The 24,942-nt window shown below is 44.9% G+C and overlaps 1 protein-coding gene across 1 annotated transcript in view; it reads left to right on the top strand.

Moving 5' to 3' along the window:
- Window positions 1-24,341, top strand: part of LOC149469172 (cilia-and flagella-associated protein 96-like) — a 37,359-nt gene extending 13,018 nt beyond the window's left edge. The window contains exons 6-8 of the mRNA XM_089669600.1: window positions 1,727-1,906; window positions 6,480-6,652; window positions 24,164-24,341. Of these exons, the coding sequence (XP_089525726.1) occupies window positions 1,727-1,906; window positions 6,480-6,652; window positions 24,164-24,212 (402 nt within the window). The 3' untranslated portion in view covers window positions 24,213-24,341. The remainder of the gene's footprint in view (window positions 1-1,726; window positions 1,907-6,479; window positions 6,653-24,163) is intronic.
- The last annotated feature ends 601 nt before the right edge of the window (window positions 24,342-24,942 follow it).

The following is a 24,942-nucleotide window of genomic DNA, read 5'->3' as shown; positions in this document are numbered from 1 at the left end:
ATGCTAGAGCTAGTAAACATGCTGACCTCATTAATGGATAAGTACACGTTCAGAACATGTTACATATTTCACTCGTATTTAGAGTGGAATATGTAACATGTTTCAGCTCTTGCCACCTCTCCCTGATCCCTTTTCCCCTATGACAGCTGGTGGGGGTTCTTCTCCCTGTACCCACTGTCCCTTTATCCTTTCTGAAAAAAGCAGGACTGTGTGGGGTTTCGCCCACTCAGCCGCATCATTCATTCACAGTTTCCTGTGACTGAATAATCTACAAGTACCGTCTGACACTGTGACAGATGGACTTGTAGTTTCGAAGGGCTGCAAGGGCACTGATAAGCACTCTCATAGTCAGTTGACATGTCCTCCAGGTTTCAAACAGCCCATACAGAGGTATGGACTGAAAGCCAAAGGACATGTCTGCAGGAGCCCACATTGCACCCATGATCTACTGATCCCAGGTACAATGCTTTCCAGGCTCCTGCAGGAAAAAAATAATAAATGCCCATTTTTTTCACTGCAGAAATATGTGCATTTAATATTTTTTTCCAAAAAGATGAACTTATCCATTAAAGTATTTATATATGCTGAACAATTGCATTAAAAACACATGAAAACAAGCCCTAATTATGTAGCTACAGATATGGAGAAATTAATATTCAAAATGAATAACAGAGGCACTGAAATTACAGTTTCATTCTTCTTACTTTCTTTGGATGCAGAAGCTTGGCATTCTACCAGTTCTATAATGTAAACTCACAGTAGTTAAAAACTAATTAAAACCCCAGTTTAGAGTCTGAATTACTTAACACTACATGGAGCTAGAGAGATCAGTGGTGCTTTGTATTAAAGCTCTATTGCTTTTTGTTAAAGTATATCTAAAGGCAAAACTTTTTTTTTTCAGTTTTGGACAGAGTGGAGATGGATTAGACCCCTATTAGGTATTTATTGATGTCTGTGTCCTTGTTAGGGTGATTCACCCTCTTTATTTATCCTGCTTACCATTATCATCAAAAGTGAAAGTAAAGTAAACCCCAAATTTTGGGCTATCCCCAGAAAAGTAATAGAGGGGAAATTTTTTAATTTTCCAATGGGGACCCTAGTTCTAGTGACCTAGGGGTTCCCAAAGAATTCCCTTAATTTGCAGGGATTTTGTCTTGCTTTCTTTGTTGGCTATGAAACAGGAAGTGAAGGTAAATCTCCTTAATGGGGCACAGATGGCAAAAAAACTGACGGATTATAACCCTCCCTTACTGTATCCAAAATGAAAAAAAGGTTTAGTCCTACTTTAGGAATTTGTAAATACTCTAATATTCTTATTCTGGGCTTGGGTGCACTTTAAAGCAGCCAAAACTGTTTTTTTTTCTCTAGGATGGAGTGGGAAAAAGTTGGACCCCCATCTTTTATTGCTGTCTCCCACCCTATTGGGGAGACCACCTCTCACTGCCTGTCCCCCTGTCAACAGGAAACAAAATAAAGCAAAACCTTTCTAACAAAGGCACTTCAGCAATAGAAACATTCAGATTATGATGTACAAACCTGACATTTTTACAGGGGTGTGCAGACTTTTTTTATCCAATGTATTTGAAATACCTGATAGGAAGTTCTAACTGTCCCTTACATTCAAGACTAAAAATGTAAAAAAATGGCTGCTAATGAATCTGATACGTTGTGTAAGGCTTCTGAGCTGTGATGAGCACATAATGATTCTCTGTAATTTTCATTTCAGAAAGAGTTTGAGAGCCACAAATCTAAGTTAAAAGGTGGTGCTTTCCGATTAAACCTTTATCCAAAGGATTATTTTGATGTGAACCCTTATCGGTCTGATAAACCTCTGCCACCACTCAAGAAAAAGACAGAGAAAAAGCAGCTTGTGAAACCGTTTAAGCCAAGTTCACCTGCTAAAGATGTAGGTAAAACAAAGATGCCATCATGCAATGTTTATCTTCAGTGTCAGGGTGAGGTCTATTCACAAAATGCACATGCACAAGGAAGATGTTTGTTTCAAACATTTTACACATAGACATGCTTAGACTGGCCAAAGACAAAATATTATTTTTTAAAATGATTAAGAATAATCAACCAAATGCAACATACTTTGTTTTATGTGAATGCAGAGCATGTCATTCTATACAATTTTTTGCTTTGAACAAAATTAGACCAGTACTGCTTCAAACCTCGGCCCATGGGCCAAATGCGGCCCTCGGAGTACTATTCCTTCCACTGATACCAACAAAGAGCTACCATTTCTTCCTCTGGCACCAACTATGGGGCATTTTTCTTCCACTGACACCGTTGAAGGGGCACAATTCCTCCCACTGATATAAACAGTTAAGTACTTTTCCTCCAACTAATACCAACGATGGGGCACTATCCCTCCAATTAATACCAGGGATGGGCACTATTTCTTCCTCTGATACCAATGCTGGGGTGCTATTCATCCCACTGACACCAATGATGGGGCACTATTCCTCCCCCTGACACCAATGATGGGGCACTATTCCTTCCACTAACACCAATGATGCGACATGATTCCTTCTACTAATACCAATTATGGGGCACTATTGCTTCCTCTGATACCAGTGATGGGTCACTATTCATCCCACTGTCACCAATGATGGGGCACTATTCATCCCACTGACAACAATGATGGGGCACTATTCCTCCCACTAATACCAATGATGGGATACTATTCCTCCCACTGGCACCAATGATGGGGCACTATTCCTCCCACTGGCACCAATGATGGGGTACTATTCCTCCCACTGGCACCAATGTTGGGGCACCATTCCTCCCACTGACACCAATGATGGGGCACTATTCCTCCCACTGACACCAATGACGGGGCTCTATTCCTCCCACTGATACTAATGATGGAGCACTATTCCTCCCACTGATACTAATGATGGAGCACTATTCCTCCCACTGGCACCAATGATGGGGCACTATTCCTCCCACTGACACCAATGACGGGGCTCTATTCCTCCCACTGGCACCAATGATGGGGTACTATTCCTCCCACTGGCACCAATGTTGGGGCACTATTCCTCCCACTGGCACCAATGTTGGGGCACTATTCCTCCCACTGACACCAATGACGGGGCACTATTCCTCCCACTGACACCAATGACGGGGCTCTATTCCTCCCACTGATACTAATGATGGAGCACTATTCCTCCCACTGATACTGATGATGGAGCACTATTCCTCCCACTGGCACCAATGATGGGGCACTATTCCTCCCACTGACACCAATGACGGGGCTCTATTCCTCCCACTGGCACCAATGATGGGGTACTATTCCTCCCACTGGCACCAATGTTGGGGCACTATTCCTCCCACTGACACCAATGATGGGGCACTATTCCTCCCACTGACACCAATGACGGGGCTCTATTCCTCCCACTGGCACCAATGATGGGGTACTATTCCTCCCACTGGCACCAATGTTGGGGCACTATTCCTCCCACTGGCACCAATGTTGGGGCACTATTCCTCCCACTGACACCAATGACGGGGCTCTATTCCTCCCACTGATACTAATGATGGAGCACTATTCCTCCCACTGATACTAATGTTGGGGCACTATTCCTCCCACTGACACCAATGACGGGGCACTATTCCTCCCACTGACACCAATGACGGGGCTCTATTCCTCCCACTGATACTAATGATGGAGCACTATTCCTCCCACTGATACTAATGATGGAGCACTATTCCTTCCACTGGCACCAATGATGGGGCACTATTCCTCCCACTGACACCAATGACGGGGCTCTATTCCTCCCACTGGCACCAATGATGGGGTACTATTCCTCCCACTGGCACCAATGTTGGGGCACTATTCCTCCCACTGACACCAATGATGGGGCACTATTCCTCCCACTGACACCAATGACGGGGCTCTATTCCTCCCACTGATACTAATGATGGAGCACTATTCCTCCCACTGATACTAATGATGGAGCACTATTCCTCCCACTGGCACCAATGATGGGGCACTATTCCTCCCACTGACACCAATGACGGGGCTCTATTCCTCCCACTGGCACCAATGATGGGGTACTATTCCTCCCACTGGCACCAATGTTGGGGCACTATTCCTCCCACTGACACCAATGATGGGGCACTATTCCTCCCACTGACACCAATGACGGGGCTCTATTCCTCCCACTGATACTAATGATGGAGCACTATTCCTCCCACTGATACCAATGATGGAGCACTATTCCTCCCACTGATACCAATGATGGAGCACTATTCCTCCCACTGACACCAATTATGGGGCATTATTCCTCCCACTGACACAAATGATGGGGGCACTATTCCTCCCACTGATACCAATGATGGGGCACTATTCCTCCCACTGACACAAATGATGGGGGCACTATTCCTCCCACTAATACCAATGATGGGGCAATATTCCTCCCACTAATACCAAGGATGGGGCACTGTTCCTCCAACTAATACCAATGACTGGACACTATTCCTCCTTCCACTGACTGCAAGCACTGTCATTTTTTTTTTTTTTTTCATTTTGACGCTGGGACATTTTCTACTCCCACTGGCCACTCCAGCCCTCCTAAAGTCTGAAGGACAGTAAACCAGCCCTTTGTTTTTTAAGTTTGGAGACCCCTGCTTTAGACTGTGATCACTTTGTATGCTAAATTATTGTACTGATGCAAGTTGTAAAATACCTTTGATATCTCCCATTCTGTCAGCCGTCAGTCATCATTTTTGTAACTTAAATGGAGCAATATTATTTGTTAGTTAAAAATTAAAACAATGTATATAGAATCTTCTTAAATTTGGATTACATCCCAGAAAAATGCTGGCAAGACTAATTGCAAGATTTCCAGGGAACATTTTTCTGGCAGATTATCCAGTAAATTTTGATATTTTGTAAGCTCTAACGAGCAGGGTCCTCTGTTTCCTCTTGTACCAAATTGTATTGTAACTGTAATGTCTACCTTCATTTTGTAAAGCTCTGCACAAACTGTTGGCGCTATATAAATCCTGTATAATAATAATAATAATATTTGCCCATGTCTTGTACAAGTTATCTTGGAAGACTTGCATCTTAGTCTAATGATGCATCTCCAAGTGTATGTACAATATTAAAGCTTTTTTGTCTTTTGCAAATCAGTGGTGGCTGTTTATAAATGTCCTTAGGATATACAGTAGAGAATTGCTGCTTTCGGTGCCATTCTCACTCCTAAATTGAAACAGGGAGGAATAGTAGAATTACTGGTCCAAGTTGTAAGCAAAATCCTACTTGGATGAACCATGTACTGTATGTATCTCCAAAACAAGAATAGAGAGCAAACATGTTTTTAAATAAAAGCTAGCAAATATCAGCTGTGAACATGAGGTAAAAATCATTGCATGATTACATATATTACATACATACATACATACATATAGCACATAAAAGAGCCAGCCCTATCCCATCTGTTCTCATGGAACTTGTGGTATAGGTTTGGCTAACATGGGATAGAGGAATTGTTGCTGCTTCCAGGAAACTCTGAGCTTACACTTGGGAGGTGGGAATTATATATCACTTGTACACAGAGTGTACAAATCAATGATAATCAGTGTAGCGCTATTACATACAAAATCATAATGCAAAAATAAAAAAAATATAAAAAAACATATGTGCCCCTATATTCAGTGTAATTTTGTGTTTTTCTATGTATTTCTAATAAAAGATGAGGTCAGCTTTGAGAACATGTTACTGTACAGTACATGTTCCACCTGTTTTTGGATGGAACATGCAACATGTTCCCGCTCCTGCAGCGAGTCAGCAATCTGAGCTCTCTGTACGACAGTAGTGCAGGGTGGCGCTGTTGAGCGCTCTAGTAGTCAATTGATTCTTTCTGTCAGTGTGAAAATGCATGCCCATATGATGTATGGGTAGAAAGCCTACAATGACAGTCTGCAGGAGCTTTGCATGGCACCAGCGATGCTGGTGCAATGCTTTGCAGGCTCCGAAAAAAAATAAATAAAAGTAAATGCACAATTTTTTTTTACATGCAAAAAAAGTGCATTTATTATTTTTTGTTAAAAAGTGTACTTATCTTTTAAATAAATATCCTACATCCAGCAATTGTCTTTCTGTAATTTTCATCCAATTGTTATACTCTACACATCATGTGCCTGAACCATTTTTCTCCATCTCTGTGACCAAAACCAGTTATTCTCTCAAGTTCTGTCCATGACCCACTGATTACGATAGGTCATATATAGCATGTTTCCCCTTTCTTTAGGGTCCCCAGATATTCAAACCTTCTTTCTCCTCCTCTGATCCTCATAATAGGAAAACTCGACATAGTGCTTTGCTGCTTTAAAAAGACTTTATTAAAAATCTCATTCCAGTTAAAACCATATTTCTCTTTTACGCAATTCTACCAAGCCACATCTTGTCTAACCTGGTCTAGTATATATATCATGTATGAAAATTGTATTTTGTATGTCATTGGCAGCCAGGTGGCATGAAAGCAGGAACATTTGATCCTTACCCAACTCATTCCAATGATGCTTATGGGAAAAGACTTACTAAAAGTGCAACCATTGTTAAAGGGGGAAAGATTTTCCAGCCTCCAGCAGGACCCAAATCTTTTCCTATTAAAAGTGTAATTGCATCACACGTTCTCAGGTAAGTACTGTAAGAATGAAATACTACTTTGATGTTTTAATGTATTCTGATTTATGCAAATTAATTGAGAAAATAACAGGCATCCCCATAACATAGCAATGATTGTAATAATTATGCACCCTCCCTCTTGCTGAACAGCATTGCTTGGCAGCTTACTGGAAGATCCTAAAGTGGAACTTCACTCTCTCAATCATCATTGACTATTTTTAATCCTTATGATCCTGACATTAGAAAATACATAGGATTGTATATTATATTTAATTGTTTAAAACTTTTTTTTACATTTCTTCAGTTACTTCCTGGTTTCCAGGCCTAGGCAAACAATATCATATATCCCATGAGTCTTCAGGAGAAGGGGGGGGGGTCTCAGTTAAGCCTGCATACCTGAGCTAAGGGAAAATGGATTCCAGGAAGTATGAATCATTGCCCTTACTCAAGATGGCCACAGCCAGAAATGCTAGAGGGGTGTTTTTCAAAATGATTTCTCAACAAAATAAATGATGGAGACATGTATGGATGGGTGAGTTTGCTTTGAATATTAAAAATTAATAAAATAGCATTTTTGGTTTGTGGTGCTCAGGTGCAGTGTGGTTCCACCTCAAGTATTTTAAACTTTGGTGCAGTTACACGTTTTATCACTCTGCCCCTAGCTCTCCATCTCAGTTTTAAAGTAACAGATTTGTAAATGATATTACACTTGAATATACCATGTGTCTGGTTTAAAGTTGTAATCCAGGTACACAGCTTTATGCACAATTTTGCTTTTATGTAAAGACTACCTGCCAAGAGAATTGTAATTCTGCTTCGCTAACCTTGTGACCCAGACACTACTTCCATATAGCACAGCCAGATACCAATCCTCTCTGCAGAATATAATTACTTTTAATAAGAAATCCAGCCGTTGTTGATTTTTGGATACGGAGTGACTAATGCCCCCTGGATAGAACATGGGTACAAATCTACATAGTAGTTACTGTATATAGACATCCTTATGTAAGGGATTACTGGAGGTGGATATCAAGGTAGATTTAGGTATGTATGCTAGTTCTGTGTAAATATATATTTTAGAGGTTTTATATATACTTAAGTTTTAAGGATTACTTTTTTTATTCTACATCCATGTATACTCTTATTTAAGCAATAGCAAATATGAGATATTGCATATGAATATTTTATCTTTTCATTTTTAAACTTTTAATAGTTAGTAATTGTTCTACTATTTATATAAAGTAAATATTTTATACATATAGTATATTAGATAAAGAGGACATTTTTTAAACCCTGCCACTAGTGGAATCTGGTGCCAGTCGAATACTTGTTCCCAATATGAGTCATTTTTGTTTCTTTATTTTCTGCCAGTATATTGCACTGTGCATTACAGGATACAAACAAATGTTCACATCCATCTCTGACCCCAAACAATACCGCTCTAGATACCTTTCGAACAGCAACTGAGCACAGTTTTTGGGCCTTTTAGAATCTGACTCCTCCCCACAAAACAAGCCTAAGTGAAGGTTGTATGAGCAAAACAAACAAAGCACTGTGCAGCCTACACTATTGCTTGTTTAGTCTCTGACCCCAAAGAATACACAATATTAAGAAACTGTTTTGTTCAGATGCTAGCTCTAGAGTAAGATTTTTTTTAATTTACTCTCTCTCTCTCTCTCTCTCTCTCTCTCTCTCTCTCTCTCTCTCTCTCTCTCTCTCTCTCTCTCTCTCTCTCTCTCTCTCTCTCTCTCTCTCTCGCCAGCACAAGCCTGATCATTGCAGGAGAGCAGACTATGTTCTCAGCACAGCTAGAAAACTAACCATGCTATGCTGTACTGCCTAGTGTGCTAATTTTTTAAATAGGAAAGTAGAGTGACTGACAGGCACACCAGGTATTTCGCACAAAGAAAGTAAAACAAACAGAACAGGATACTTTTTTTTTTTTTTTTTATACAAGTACATGGTACAACAGACACATATCAAGAATACGAAATGTTGGGTTTACATATTCTTTAATAGGAACTTTTAATGAAAGCAGTATAATAAGTAAATTGCTACTGCAGGATGCCTTCTGAAAATGTAAGTTGGCTGGCTGTCTCTGGTTTCACAACTTCATGATTTTATCTGGAAAAACACATTAGCAAAGTCAGAAATCTTGATTTGAATACTATCTGAGTAATGTTTGTAGTCAGTAACCCAGAAAGAACTGAAGCCAAAGGGTAAGAATGGCACTACAAGCAAAGCATGTTCTGGGCTCATCTTTAGTTACTTTTTTTTTTCGTTACTGGGGCATTGCTATGCTGGCTTTTGGACAAAGTCTGAACAGTCAACATCAGTCTAATTTCACACTGGCATCATCCAGTTAAATTTTTCATAGAAAAAATAAATTCAGTTTATATCAGTTCAGTTGTTTACCAGTTTTTTTATATCCGTCAGCAAACGTCTTTAATCACTAGCCTACAGGGCACTTATACCCCCTTCCTGCCCAGGCCAATTTCCAGCTTTCAGCGCTGTCACACTTTGAATGACAATTGTGCAGTCATGCAACACTGTACCCATATGAAATTTTTATCATTTTTTTGTGACAAATAGAGCTTTATTTTGGTGGTACAGTGGGGCAAAAAAGTATTTAGTCAGCTACCAATTGTGCAAGTTCTCCCACTTAAAAAGATGAGAGAGGCCTGTAATTGGCATCATAGGTAGACCTCAACTATGAGAGACAAAATGAGAAAAAAAATCCAGACAATCACATTGGCTGATTTGGAAAGAATTTATTTGCAAATTATGGTGGAAAATAAGTATTTGGTCAATATCAAAAGTTCACCTCAATACTTTGTTATATATCCTTTGTTGGCAATGACAGAGGTCAAACGTTTCCTGTATGTCTTTACAAGGTTGGTGCACACTGTTGCTGGTATGTTGGCCCATTTCTCCATGCAGATCTCCTCTAGAGAAGTGCTGTTTTGGTGCTGTCGCTGGGCAACACGGACTTTCAACTCCCTCCAAAGCTTTTCTATGGGGTTGAGATCTGGAGACTGGCTAGGCCACTCCAGGACCTTGAAATGCTTCTTACGAAGCCACTCCGTTGCCCGGGCGGTATGTTTGGGATCATTGTCATGTTGGAAGACCCAGCCACATTTCATCTTCAATGCCCTTGCTAATGGAAGGAGGTTTGCACTCAAAATCTCACGATACATGGCCCCATTCATTCTGTCCTGTACATGGATCAGTCGTCCTGGTCCCTTTGTGGAGAATCAGCCCCAAAGCATGATGTTGCCACCCCCATGCTTCACAGTAGGTATGGTGTTCTTTGGATGCAACTCAGCATTCTCTCTCCTCCAAACACGACGAGTTGTGTTTCTACCAAACCGTTCTATTTTGGTTTCATCTGACCATATGACATTCTCCCAATCCTCTTCTAGATCATCCAAATGCTCTCTAGCGAACTTCAGACGGGCCCGGACATGTACTGGCTTAAGCAGGGGGACACGTCTGGCACTGCAGGATCTGAGTCCCTGGAGGCGTAGTGTGTTACTGATGGTAGCCTTTGTTACGTTGGTCCCAGCTCTCTGCAGGTCATTCACTAGGTCCCCCCATGTGGTCCTGGGATTTTTGCTCACCGTTCTTGTGATCATTGTGACCCCATGGGGTGAGATCTTGCGTGGAGCCCCAGATCAAGGGAGATTATCAGTGGTCTTGTATGTCTTCCATTTTCTAATTATTGCTCCCACAGTTGATTTGTTCACACCAAGCTGCTTGCCTATTGCAGATTCAGTCTTCCCAGCCTGGTGCAGGTCTACAATTTTGTTTCTGGTGTCCTTCGACAGCTCTTTGGTCTTCACTAGAGATGAGCGAAGTATTCAAAAATTCGATTCGGCTGATTCGGCGAATTCGAGGAATAAATTCGATTCGAGGCGAATATATTCGCTGCGAATTTAACTTATAAAAGGGTGTTTCTAGGCTTCAGAGAGCCTTTATATTAGTGCAGAACACTGTACCTTTAATTTAAATGCCCTTGGAGTCTGCTGGGGAAGAGAAATAATACTGTCAGTCAGTATGACATGCAGATGAGTGCCGTCGATCTTAGAATCACCGCACACTTCACTCATTTGGGCAGTCACGGGGCCAAAACCAGAGTGTGGAGCCACAGTGTGGCGGTGGAGGCAGCAGCAATGGGAGGCCATACAGCACCCTATGACAAAAATGGAACCCACCAGCAGTGTGAGGAGACCTGAAAGTGGCACATGGCAGAGTGTGGCGATGGAGACAGCAGCAATGGGAGGCCGTACAGGGACCCATGACACACTCTGGACCTGGCAGCAGCATGAGGAGGCGGTACAGGGGTCCATGACAGATTACGGGCCTGGCAGCAGCATGAGGAGTCGGTACGGGGGCCCATGGCAGATTACGGGCCTGGCAGCAGCAATGGGAGGCCATACAGCACCCTATGACAAAATGGAACCCACCAGCAGTGTGAGGAGACCTGAAAGTGGCACATGGCAGAGTGTGGCGATGGAGACAGCAGCAATGGGAGGCCGTACAGGGACCCATGACACACTCTGGACCTGGCAGCAGCATGAGGAGGCGGTACAGGGGCCCATGGCAGATTACGGGCCTGGCAGCAGCAATGGGAGGCCCGTAATCTGCCAGCACCCTATGACAAAATGGAACCCACCAGCAGTGTGAGGAGACCTGAAAGTGGCACATGTTTGGGGCATGATTCATGGCGGATTTAGTCAGTTGTGTCAGGAACTGGTGGTTTGAAATCCAGACTAATCCACGCCTGATTCATTTTCACAAACGTGAGTCTCTCCACACTTTGGGTGGACAGTCGTGTCCTCCGCGGAGTTACAATACCTCCTGCCGCACTAAACACGCGCTCCGATGCCACGCTACTGGCCGGGCATGACAGCCTTTCAAGGGCAAATTCAGCTAGTTGGGGCCAAAGGTCAAGTTTCGTTGCCCAGTAGTCAAGGGGATTGTCTACCTCGGTTGGCAGGGTGCTGTGCAAGTAGGCCCAAGCCTGTTGTTTGAGGTCCTGCTCCAGGTCCACCTGATGCTGCTGCTGCTGCGGCTGGTTAGTAGTTTCCTCACTGCGCTGGTGAAGAAAGCTACTCATCATCGACTGCAGACTGAGGCAGCCGCTGCTGGTGGAGCTGCCACTGCTCCTACCACCCCACCGCTCCCCTGCTGCCATGGCAGTGGAACGCGAGCGCACAGGGCCCACAGTGTCTGAGGATGGACGTTGGCGCAGAAAGGCAGAGACCAACTGACTACATAGGTGTTTTTTATAGTACTTTATTTTGGCCTCCCTCTCAGCAGGTGTGAAAAAGGCCACCATTTTTGAACGGTAGCGAGGGTCCAACAAGGTGGACAGCCAAAAGTCATCCCTCTGTCTGATGGTTATTATTCGGCTGTCGCTACGCAAGCAACCGAGCATGCTATGGGCCATTTGTGCCAAGGAATGCGAGGGACTCCCTGCCTCCATCTCCACAGCATACTGCCACGGTGCGTCTGGGTCCTCTGTCTCCTCCTCCTCCTGCAGATGCTCCTGCTCCTCCACTCCTGTCCGCTGAGTGGAAAAACCACCCATTTCACTCAATAATTCCTGAGCACCAATGTCCTCCTCTACCTCCTCCTCTTCTTCCTGTCCTGCCTCCACAGGGGTCATGTGGCGTTGAGATCTGTGCGTCACGTCTACCGCACCCTGACCAGCCATTGTTAACAGCATTTGTTCCAGGACGTGCAACAGAGGAATGACGTCGTTCATCCCATAGTCCTGCCGACTCACGAATAGCGTGGCCTCCTCAAAGGGCCTGAGCAAGCGGCAGGTGTCACGCATGAGCTGCCAATGGCTGACATCTAAGTTACACAGGGGAGTACCTTTATCCGCTTGTAACATCAGGAAATCGGTGATGGCCTTTCGCTGTTCGTAAAGGCGGTCTAACATATGTAGGGTTGAATTCCACCTTGTTGCAACGTCACAGCATGAGGAGTCGGTACGGGGGCCCATGGCAGATTACGGGCCTGGCAGCAGCAATGGGAGGCCCGTAATCTGCCAGCACCCTATGACAAAATGGAACACAACAGCAGTGTGAGGAGACCTGAAAGTGGCACATGGCAGAGTGTGGCGATGGAGACAGCAGCAATGGGAGGCCGTACAGGGACCCATGAGACACTGTGGACCTGGCAGCAGCATGAGGAGGCGGTACAGGGGCCCATGGCAGATTACGGGCCTGGCAGCAGCAATGGGAGGCCCGTAATCTGCCAGCACCCTATGACAAAATGGAACACACCAGCAGTGTGAGGAGACCTGAAAGTGGCACATGGCAGAGTGTGGCGATGGAGACAGCAGCAATGGGAGGCCGTACAGGGACCCATGAGACACTGTGGACCTGGCAGCAGCATGAGGAGGCGGTACAGGGGCCCATGGCAGATTACGGGCCTGGCAGCAGCAATGGGAGGCCCGTAATCTGCCAGCACCCTATGACAAAATGGAACACACCAGCAGTGTGAGGAGACCTGAAAGTGGCACATGGCAGAGTGTGGCGATGGAGACAGCAGCAATGGGAGGCCGTACAAAGACCCATGAGACACTGTGGACCTGGCAGCAGCATGAGGAGGCGGTACAGGGGCCCATGGCAGATTACGGGCCTGGCAGCAGCAATGGGAGGCCCGTAATCTGCCAGCACCCTATGACAAAATGGAACACACCAGCAGTGTGAGGAGACCTGAAAGTGGCACATGGCAGAGTGTGGCGATGGAGACAGCAGCAATGGGAGGCCGTACAGGGACCCATTAGACACTCTGGACCTGGCAGCAGCATGAGGAGGCGGTACAGGGGCCCATGGCAGATTATGGGCCTGGCAGCAGCAATGGGAGGACCGTAATCTGCCAGCACCCTATGACAAAATGGAACACACCAGCAGTGTGAGGAGACCTGAAAGTGGCACATGGCAGAGTGTGGCGATGGAGACAGCAGCAATGGGAGGCCGTACAGGGACCCATGAGAGACTCTGGACCTGGCAGCAGCATGAGGAGGTGGTACAGGGGCCCATGGCAGATTACAGGCCTGGCAGCAGCAGTGGGAGGCCCGTAATCTGCCAGCACCCTATGACAAAATGGAACACACCAGCAGTGTGAGGAGACCTGAAAGTGGCACATGGCAGAGTGTGGCGATGGAGACAGCAGCAATGGGAGGCCGTACAGGGACCCATGAGACACTGTGGACCTGGCAGCAGCATGAGGAGGCGGTACAGGGGCCCATGGCAGATTACGGGCCTGGCAGCAGCAATGGGAGGCCCGTAATCTGCCAGCACCCTATGACAAAATGGAACACACCAGCAGTGTGAGGAGACCTGAAAGTGGCACATGGCAGAGTGTGGCGATGGAGACAGCAGCAATGGGAGGCCGTACAGGGACCCATGAGATACTGTGGACCTGGCAGCAGCATGAGGAGGCGGTACAGGGGCCCATGGCAGATTACGGGCCTGGCAGCAGCAATGGGAGGCCCGTAATCTGCCAGCACCCTATGACAAAATGGAACACACCAGCAGTGTGAGGAGACCTGAAAGTGGCACATGGCAGAGTGTGGCGATGGAGACAGCAGCAATGGGAGGCCGTACAGGGACCCATGAGAGACTCTGGACCTGGCAGCAGCATGAGGAGGCGGTACAGGGGCCCATGGCAGATTACGGGCCTGGCAGCAGCAATGGGAGGCCCGTAATCTGCCAGCACCCTATGACAAAATGGAACACACCAGCAGTGTGAGGAGACCTGAAAGTGGCACATGGCAGAGTGTGGCGATGGAGACATGGGCTCCCTGGCCACGCTTGACTTTCTGGCCACATAGTCGACATACGGCTACGTTTACTTCCTCGGGCGGCTTGACGAAAAATTGCCACACCGCCGAGTAGGAAACTTTGCCCCCGCTACTCCTCACTGGCTGACTGCTACTTCCTCCGTGCACACCGGCACCACTACTGGCCGTGGTGGTAGGCTGCAGTGGAGCTGGTGCTGTACTCCGTGGCCGTTTGCCTCCACTGACACTGCTGCGACCCTGCTGCCTCCTGGGCAACCCACCGACTATTTTGCTCGCTGCCAAGCTGCCACCCTCTTCTCCTGATGATGCGGAAGCAATAGCCTGATGACGACGAGGCTGCCAAGTGCGATCAGCCTCATCATCATCAATTAGGGTCTCCGCCTCACTACTAGCCCCCTCGGCTGCGTGTGGGTCAGGAGACAGACCTGTCTCTAGACCGGCTACCGAGCCACTCTCCTCGCCAGTACTTCTTCGCCTGGCTGCTGAAGAGGCGGATGTCTCCCCCCGTTCCTGACCGCCCTCTGTTAGCTCTTCCTCACTGTACAGTGGGGCTGAGCCCACAGCATGCGATACTTCGCTTGGTGAGGGAACACCAAAGGACAGGGGCAGGTAGAGGACACGTGATTTCAGTGGGCTTGCTCCCGGGCCATGCCAACTAACGGTTGTGTCTGACGTACCCACCGACCGTTGGCTGTAGGTGTCAGAGGTGACCTGGGAAGAGGAAGACGACCGAGCCAACCAATCGATGACGGCAGGGTTGTCGGTGGAGACACGACCGCTGGATGACACCGGGGGCACTGGCCTCTGGCTGCGACTAGTGCTGCCTCGACCCCTTCCTCTGCTGCCACGTCTGCTCGCTCCTAAAACATTGCCTCCTCTGCCACTCCTCTGCATGTTGTCTGACATACTCTTTAATTCAAAGATTCTGTGTCCCTGAATAACAATTCTGTTTCCCTCAGTAACAATTCTGTGTCTGTCCCTGAGTAACAATTCTGTGTCCCTGAGTAACAATTCTGTGTCCCTCAGTAACAATTCTGTGTCCCTCAGTAACAATTCTGTGTCTGTCCCTCAGTAACAATTCTGTGTCCCTCAGTAACAATTCTGTGTCTGTCCCTCAGTAACAATTCTGTGTCCCTCAGTAACAATTCTGTGTCTGTCCCTCAGTAACAATTCTGTGTCCCTCAGAATTGTTACTGAGGGACACAGAATTGTTACTGAGGGACACAGAATTGTTACTCAGGGACAGACACAGAATTGTTACTAAGGGACACAGAATTGTTACTGAGGGACACAGAATTGTTACTGAGGGACACAGAATTGTTACTGTGTCCCTCAGTAACAATTCTGTGTCCCTCAGTAACAATTATGTGTCTGTCCCTGAGTAACAATTCTGTGTCCCTGAGTAACAATTCTGTGTCCCTCAGTAACAATTCTGTGTCCCTCAGTAACAATTCTGTGTCCCTCAGTAACAATTCTGTGTCTGTCCCTGAGTAACAATTCTGTGTCCCTCAGTAACAATTCTGTGTCTGTCCCTGAGTAACAATTCTGTGTCCCTGAGTAACAATTCTGTGTCCCTCAGTAACAATTCTGTGTCCCTCAGTAACAATTCTGTGTCTGTCCCCGAGTAACAATTCTGTGTCCCTGAGTAACAATTCTGTGTCCCTGAGTAACAATTCTGTGTCCCTGAGTAACAATTCTGTGTCCCTCAGTAACAATTCTGTGTCTGTCCCTGAGTAACAATTCTGTGTCCCTCAGTAACAATTCTGTGTTTGACCCTGAGTAACAATTCTGTGTCCCTGAGTAACAATTCTGTGTCCCTCAGTAACAATTCTGTGTCCCTCAGTAACAATTCTGTGTCCCTCAGTAACAATTCTGTGTCTGTCCCTGAGTAACAATTCTGTGTCCCCGAGTAACAATCCTGTGTCCCTGAGTAACAATTCTGTGTCCCTGAGTAACAATTCTGTGTCCCTCAGTAACAATTCTGTGTCCCTCAGTAACAATTCTGTGTCTGTCCCCGAGTAAGAATTCTGTGTCCCCGAGTAACAATTCTGTGTCCCTGAGTAACAATTCTGTGTCCCTGAGTAACAATTCTGCGTCCCTCAGTAACAATTCTGTGTCCCTCAGTAACAATTCTGTGTCTGTCCCTGAGTAACAATTCTGTGTCCCTCAGTAACAATTCTGTGTCCCTCAGTAACAATTCTGTGTTTGACCCTGAGTAACAATTCTGTGTCCCTGAGTAACAATTCTGTGTCCCTCAGTAACAATTCTGTGTCCCTCAGTAACAATTCTGTGTCCCTCAGTAACAATTCTGTGTCTGTCCCTGAGTAACAATTCTGTGTCCCTCAGTAACAATTCTGTGTCCCTCAGTAACAATTCTGTGTCTGTCCCTGAGTAACAATTCTGTGTCCCTCAGTAACAATTCTGTGTCTGTCCCCGAGTAACAATTCTGTGTCCCTCAGTAACAATTCTGTGTCCCTGAGTAACAATTCTGTGTCCCTGAGTAACGATTCTGTGTCCCTGAGTAACGATTCTGTGTCCCTCAGTAACGATTCTGTGTCCCTGAGTAACAATTCTGTGTCCCTCAGTAACAGTTCTGTGTCTGTCCCTGAGTAACAATTCTGTGTCTGTCCCTCAGTAACAATTCTGTGTCCCTCAGTAACAATTCTGTGTCCCTCAGTAACAATTCTGTGTCCCTGAGTAACAATTCTGTGTCTGTCCCTGAGTAACAATTCTGTGTCTGTCCCTGAGTAACAATTCTGTGTCTGTCCCTGAGTAACAATTCTGTGTCCCTAAGTAACGGTTCTGTGTCCCTAAGTAACGATTGTGTGTCCCTAAGTAACGGTTCTGTGTCCCTAAGTAACGATTCTGTGTCCCTAATACAGAGAGATCTGTCTCTCTTGAATGACCAGAGGCAAATGGAGAATTGTAAGATGGCCGCAATTTATAGCTCCACCATTACACAGTGCTGGCTGGCTGGCTGCTGATTGGCTAATGCGATCACATGTCATGAATGAATGCATTATGGGTCAGCGCGCCTTGTCTGCGCGCCTTCCCAGAGATCCCTGCTCCGTCGCCGCACATGTCGCCGCCATTTTTGGAAAAATTTCGATTCCATCCGAAGTCTGCTAATTTTCGGATTCGACGCGAATCGAAATTTTCCTAATATTCGAAACGAATTCCACTTCGCCGAGTTCGATTCGCTCATCTCTAGTCTTCACCATATTGGAGTTTGGAGTGAGACTGTTTGAGGTTGTGGACAGGTGTCTTTTATACTGATAACAAGTTCAAACAGGTGCCATTGATACAGGTAATGAGTGCAGGACAGAGGAGCCTCTTAAAGAAGAAGGTACAGGTCTGTGAGAGCCAGAAATCTTGCTTGTATGTAGGTGACCAAATACTTATTTTCCACCATAATTTGCAAATAAATTCTTTCCAAATCAGCCAATGTGATTGTCTGGATTTTTTTTCTCATTTTGTCTCTCATAGTTGAGGTCTACCTATGATGCCAATTACAGGCCTCTTATCTTTTTAAGTGAGAGAACTTGCACAATAGATGGCTGACTAAATACTTTTTTGCCCCACTGTATTTAGTCACCTCTGGGTTTTTCTTTTTTCTTAAACAAACCAAAAACCACTGAAAATTTTGAAAAAAAAACTTTTTTTTCTTAGTTTTTGTTATAAAATTTTTGTAAATAAGTGATTTTTCTCCTTCACTGATGTGCGCTAATTAGGCTGCACTGATGAGGATGCACTGGTAGGTGGCACTGATGGGCATTGGTAGGCATCACTGATGGGCACTGAAAGGCAGCACTGATACATGACACTGTTAAGCGGCACTGACTGGCACTGTTAGGCGGCACTGATTGGCAGCACTGATAGGTGGCACTGATTGGCATTGATAGGTGGCACTGACTGGCACGGATGGGTGGCACTGATATGCACTGGTAGGCACTGATATGTGGCATTGATATGGCACTGATGAGCACTGACACAAGGCACTGATGGACACTGACAGGTGGCGCTGCTGGGGCTACACTGATCATCAGAGCACACTGATCATCAGTGCCCTGATGATCAGTGTACATGTCCCCTCCGCGGAAAGCCGATTACCGTCTCTTCTCTCAAGCTGTCAGCGTGACAGCTCGAGAGGGGAGAAATGCCGATAACTGGCATTTCCCTGTTTTACATGTGATCAGCTGTGATTGGACCAGGGGTGGACTGACCATTTGGAAACTCAGGCACTGCCCGAAGGCCCGAGGCCAGTAGGGGGCCCCATGAGATGCCCCTGGTACCTTTTTCATAGGCTTTTTGAGCTTGGGCAAGGACACAGGGGCCCCATGATCCCCTTTTGCCCGGGGGCCCCATGAGTTGTCAGTCCGCCCCTGGATTGGACACAGCTGATCACATGACCGAGCCGACATCTTCGGCTCTTTTCGTGATCGGTGATCCGCTGTGTCCGAGGGACACAGCGCACCGCCGATCGCCGTGCTGCACGCTGAGAATGGGAGGATGTCATATGACGTCCTCCCAGAACGAGAGAACCACCTTGCGTCCGTCATATTACTATATGGCGGGCGGGAGGTGGTTAACAACCAGTGACTCACCTCTGCTGCCAGCAGGGTATTCCCGCTGACAGCTGAATGTAAACAGACCTGAAAAAAAAATGCCATACGCACAAACACACAGTGAAGTAAATAAGTATTTGATCCCCTGTTGATTTTGAATGTTTGCCCACTCATAAAGAAATGATCAGTCTAAAAATCGAATGGTAGGTGTATTGTAACACTGAGAGACAGAACAGCAACAAAAAATTCAAAATAAATCATGTCTGACAAATTATGCACTGATTTGCATGTTTATGAGGGAAATAAGTATTTGATCGCCTATCATTCAGCAGGATTTCTGGCTACCAGGTGTCTTTCATACAGGTAACAAGCTGAGATTAGAATCAGTCTCTTAAAGGGAGTGCTGCTAATTTCATTTTGTTATCTGTATAATAGACACTTGTCCACAGGAGCAATCAAACAATCAGATTCCAAACTCTCCACCATGGCAAAGACCAAAGAGCTGTCCAAGGATGTCAGGGACAAGATTGTAGACCTACAAAAGGCTGGACTGGGCTACCAAACTATCATCAAGCAGCTTGGTGAGAAGGTGACAACAGTTGGTGCAATCATTTGAAAATGGAAGAAAGAAAACCACTGTCAGTCTCCCTAGGTCTAGTACACCATGTAAGATCTTACCTCGTGGAGTGTCAATGATCATGAGAACAGTGAGAAATCATCCCAGATCTACATGTGAGGATCTTGTCAATGATCTCCAGGTAGCTGGGGCCACAGTCACCAAGAAAACAATTGGTAACACACTACGCCGACAAGGATTGAAATCCTGCAGTGCCCGCAAGGTCCCTCTGCTCAAGAAAGCACATGTCCAGGCCTGTCTGAAGTTTGCCACTGAACATCTGAATGATGCAGGGGAGGACTGGTTGAAAGTGTTGTGGTCAGATGATACCAAAATTGAGCTCTTTGGTGTCAACTCAACTCGCCGTGTTTGGAGGAGGAGGAATGCTGCCTATGACCCCAAGAACACCATCCCAACTATCAAACACAGTGTTGGAAACATTCTGCTTTGTGGGTGTTTTTCTGCTAAGGCAAAGGGACAACTGCACCGCATCAAAGGGATGATGGACAGGGCAATGTGCCATCAAATCTTGGGCAAGAACCTTCTTCCCTCAGACAGAGCATTGAAAATAGGTTGTGGATGGGTGTTCCAGCATGACAATGACCCAAATTACATGGCCAAGGCAACAAAGGAGTGGCTCAAGAAGAAGCACATTAAGGTCCTAGCCAGTCTCCAGACCTTAATTCTATTGAAAATCTGTGGAGGGAGCGGAAAGTTTGAGTTGCCAAACGTCAGCCACCAAACCTTAATGACTTAGAGATGATCTGCCAAGAGGAGTGGGCCAAAATCCTTTGTGAGATGTGTGCAAACTTGATGGCCAACTACAGGAAATGACTGACCTCTGTGATTGCCAACAAGGGATTTGCCACCAAGTACTAAGTCATGTTTTGTGAAGGGGATCAAATACTTATTTCCCTCATAAACATGAAAATCAGTGCATAATCTGTTAGACTGATCAAATACTTATTTCCTTCACTGTGTGTATGTATGTATGTATGTATATATATATATATATATATATATATACATATATACACACACACACACACACTATCTCACAGCAGCGGGTACACCCCTCACATATATACATACAGTTGTGTTCAAAATAATAGCAGTCAGACATCACTAACCTGATCAATCACTGTTTTTGGTAGAAATGATATTTCTACATGGCAAATAATTTACTAGCAGGTGTAGTAGAGTAATAGAAATCCAACAGACCCAACAGTCATGACATGCATGCTACTGATTCTGTGTAATTGAATCACTAATTGAAAGGGGCATGTTCAAAATAATAGCAGTGTGGAGTTCTATTAGTGAGGTCATTCATTCTTTGAAAAACAGGTGGCAATTATTGCCCTTATTTAAGGAAGGAAGGCAGCAAATGTTGTCAGCAAGGAAGTGCAGAAAATGATAGGCTGCTCAGCTAAAATGATCGCAAATGCTTTAAAATGGCAACCAAAACCTGAAAGATGTGGAAGAAAGCGAAAAACTACCATTCGAATGGATAGAAGAATAAGCAAAATGGCGCGGACTCAGCCAACAATCAGCTCCAGGAAGATGAAAGAAGGTCTAAAGTTACCTGTGAGTACTGTTACAATTAGAAGATGCCTATGTGAAGCCAAGCTATCTGCAAGCAGCCCCCGCAAAGTCCCACTGTTGAAAAAAAGACGTGCTGAAGAGGTTACAATTTGCCAAAGAGCACATTGACTGGTCTAAAGAGAAATGGCGCAACATTTTGTGGACTGATGAAAGTAAGATTGTTCTTTTTGGTTCTAGTGGCCGGAGACAGTTTGTCAGACGACCCCCAAACACTGAATTCAAGCCACAGTACACTGCGAAGACAGTGAAGCATGGTTGCGCAAGCACCATGATATGGGGATGTTTCTCATACTACGGTGTTGGGCCTATTTATCGCATACCAGGGATCATGGATCAGTTTGAATACATCAGAATACTTGAAGAGGTCATGCTGCCTTATGCTGAAGAGGAAATGCCCTTGAAATGGGTGTTCCAACAAGACAACAACCCCAAACACATCAGTAAACGTGCAACATCTTGGTTCCAGACCAACAAGATTGATGTTATGGAGCCGCCAGCCCAATCCCAGGATCTTAATCCAATAGAAAACTTGTGGGGTGACATAAAAAATGCAGTTTCTGAGGCAAAACCAAGAAATCGAGAAGAACTGTGGCATGTAGTCCAATCATCCTGGGCTGGAATACCTGTTCACAGGTGCCAGAAGTTGGTTGACTCCATGCAACACAGATGTACAGCAGATCTCAGAAACAGTGCTTATACAACTAAATATTAATTTAGTGATTCTAAGGAAAGCAAAATCTTCAAACATTTTTCAGTTTATATAGTGAATGTTTGAGTTTGTAAAGAAGAATACAAACACTGCTATTGTTTTGAACAGTCTAATATTCACTTTTCTTAAATTTTTTTAGAGGAACAACACAAATTTGATATATTTTTCTTCATGTTTTGATTTGGAATAGAATGTGTAGTGTTCCCAATGCATTTGTGTGTATGGAAATAAAGGCTTTTAGACGGATTTTGAGCTTTATTCACTTATTCAACACACTGCCATTATTTTGAACACAACTTTACATACTGTGGGAACTAGCACTAAGAGTAGAACTTTTGAAGCACAGTCACTGACTTCCTTCTTTTTTAAAGGCCGTTTTTGCCCAGTTTTATTTAAAAGAAAGTTCCATACACCATAGGTTTCCCACGCAGGGGTATCCACCATCAATGCAAACAGAAACAAAGATTCAGCCTCCTGGCTCTCTTTAGCAGCACCGTTGCTCAGGCTTCATGCCTCGGTCCTCTTGACCATCACATGCAACACATTGTACCTGGGTTAGCACCTTTTCTCAGCACTCCTGTTTTTCCAGCCCACAGGCTTGGGCCCTCTGTCAGACTTCTCTGTGCCACTATGCACATTTGTGGCTGCTCCCTTGCACCCACATGGACTCTTCGGGAGGGTGGAGCCCAGAACCCTGGTCCTGACTCTAGACGAAGCCCACACACACCTGACCAATCAGTCTCCTGGCCATTCCCAAAACCTGGTACGAGGATTGGAGATTTCATCCCTCCCAAATCACTTTGAAATCTCCAGGCTTCAGGTCCCAAAATGGACTTTACAACCAAATGAGGAAAGTGAAAAGCCAGTTTCCTCTGCATTAAACAAGTACCCTGGAGCCCCTCAACCTGCTTTGTTGAGAATTCCGGGTGAAATATCCTTTGTACACTGTGACAGGTCACCACACTGTCACTATATATATATACACACACTATATTGCCAAAAGTATTGGGACACTTCCCCAAACCATTGGATTCAGGTGTTCCAATCACCTCCATGGCCACAGGTGTATAAAATCAAGTACCTAGGCATGCAGACTGCTTCTACAAGCATTTGTTAAAGACTGGGTCGCTCTCAGGAGCTCAGTGAATTCAAGTGTGGTACTGTGATAGGTTACCACTTGTGCAATAAGTCCAACCGTGAAATTTCCTTGCTACTAAATATTCCATGGTCAACAGTTAGTGGTATTTTAACAAAGTGGAAGCAACTGAGAACAACAGCAACTCAGCCAGGAAGTGGTAGGCCATGTAAAATGACTGAGCGGCGTCAGCATGCTGAAACGTACAGTGCACAGAATTCGCCAACTGTCTGCAGTCAATAGCTTAAGACCTCCAAAGTTCATGTGGCTTTCAGATTAGTACAACAGTGTGTAGAGAGCTTCATGGAATGGGTTTCCATGGCCGAGCAGCTGCATCCAAGCCTTACATCACAAGGTCAATGCAAAGCGACGGATGCAGTGGTGTAAAGCACGACGCCACTCGGCTCTAGAGCAATGGACATGTGTTCTCTGGAGTGACCGTTCACGTTTCTCTGGCAGTCCGATGGACGTCTGTGTTTGGCAATTGCCAGGAGAATGGTACTTGCCTGACTGCATTTTACCAAGTATAAAGTTTGGTGGAGGGAGGATTATGGTGTGGGGTTGTTTTTCAGGGGTTGTGCTTGGTCCCATAGTGCCAGTGAAGGGGACCCTTAGGGTGTCGGCATACCAGGACATTTTGGACAATTTCATGCTCGATAGAACACCTTTGGGATGAATTAGAGCAGAGACTGAGAGCCAGGCCTTCTCGTCCAACATCAATGCCTGACCTTACAAATGCGCTTCTGGAAGAATGGTCAAACATTCCCATAGACACACTTCTAAACCTTGTGGGCAGCCTTCCCAGAAGAGTTGAAGCTGTTATAGCTGCAAAGGGTGGGCTCAATATTGAACCCTACAAACTAAAACTGGGATGCCATTAAAGATCATATGCATGTAAAGGCAGGTGTCCCAATACTTTTGGCAATAAAAAAAAGTATGTGTGTGTATGTGTATGTATGTATATATATATATATATATATATATATATATATATATATATATTCTGATTTATCAGTTTAACCAATATTTTCATATATGTTCAACTATTTGGATTAATTGTACAATTCTCTTTAGGTCACTGAATCCAGTGAATTACAAGACTGTGAACCTAACATCATACTAAAAGCTGACAAGCCGAAGCTGTGGAATTTAACGCCAATATTCACTTGATAACACTAAGACAATCATAATAGTCCTCTGTACAGTTTTTATTTTTCTAAATAAACATTGCTGGTGGTATGAAATATACAAAGGTTTTCCATTAATTTAAAATATAAATGTATTTTTTATTTGTTGTCTTATAAATGCTATAAGCATTTGTACAACTGACAGTCTGAATCACCAAAGTGGAAAAAAAAAAAGTTTATAGGAAGTTCTGACTGCACTGGGTTACAAAGGACAGGTAAGATTTCAGATTATGTTATAGAATATTTGCAAATATCTTTTCCAAAATGGTGAAATTACTTCTTGGCAATTCCACTTTTGGATTTCAGGCCTTTATTGAATTCCCTGTTCACAGGAACCTTAGTGTCCTGTGAACTGTGGTTCCACCTGTCCTATAGTGACATACAGTACAAGCCAATGTTAAAGTGGAACTTTAGGTTAAAAAAAAAAATGGTGAACAGGCAGGAATTTTAATGCAGAAGAGACATGCTTTGTCTCTTTTGCATTAAAGTTAGTTACATGCCTGTCCGCCCCTATACAGTGACCCACGCATGCGCAGCTCACTATACACATTTGGTAATGCCGAATATGACTGAACTCCCATGTATGCGCGGGAGTGACATTATCCACTGACAGAGGCCAGTTATCGAGACCCAGAAGCCGCCTGCCTGAAGATGTCAGCAGCCGGT

This window comes from Staurois parvus, unplaced genomic scaffold (assembly GCF_062004578.1).
Source record: "Staurois parvus isolate SC_StPar_1 unplaced genomic scaffold, SC_StPar_1.0 ptg000080l, whole genome shotgun sequence".
Lineage (NCBI taxonomy): Eukaryota > Metazoa > Chordata > Amphibia > Anura > Ranidae > Staurois > Staurois parvus.
This window is presented reverse-complemented; position numbering and strand designations above follow the sequence as displayed.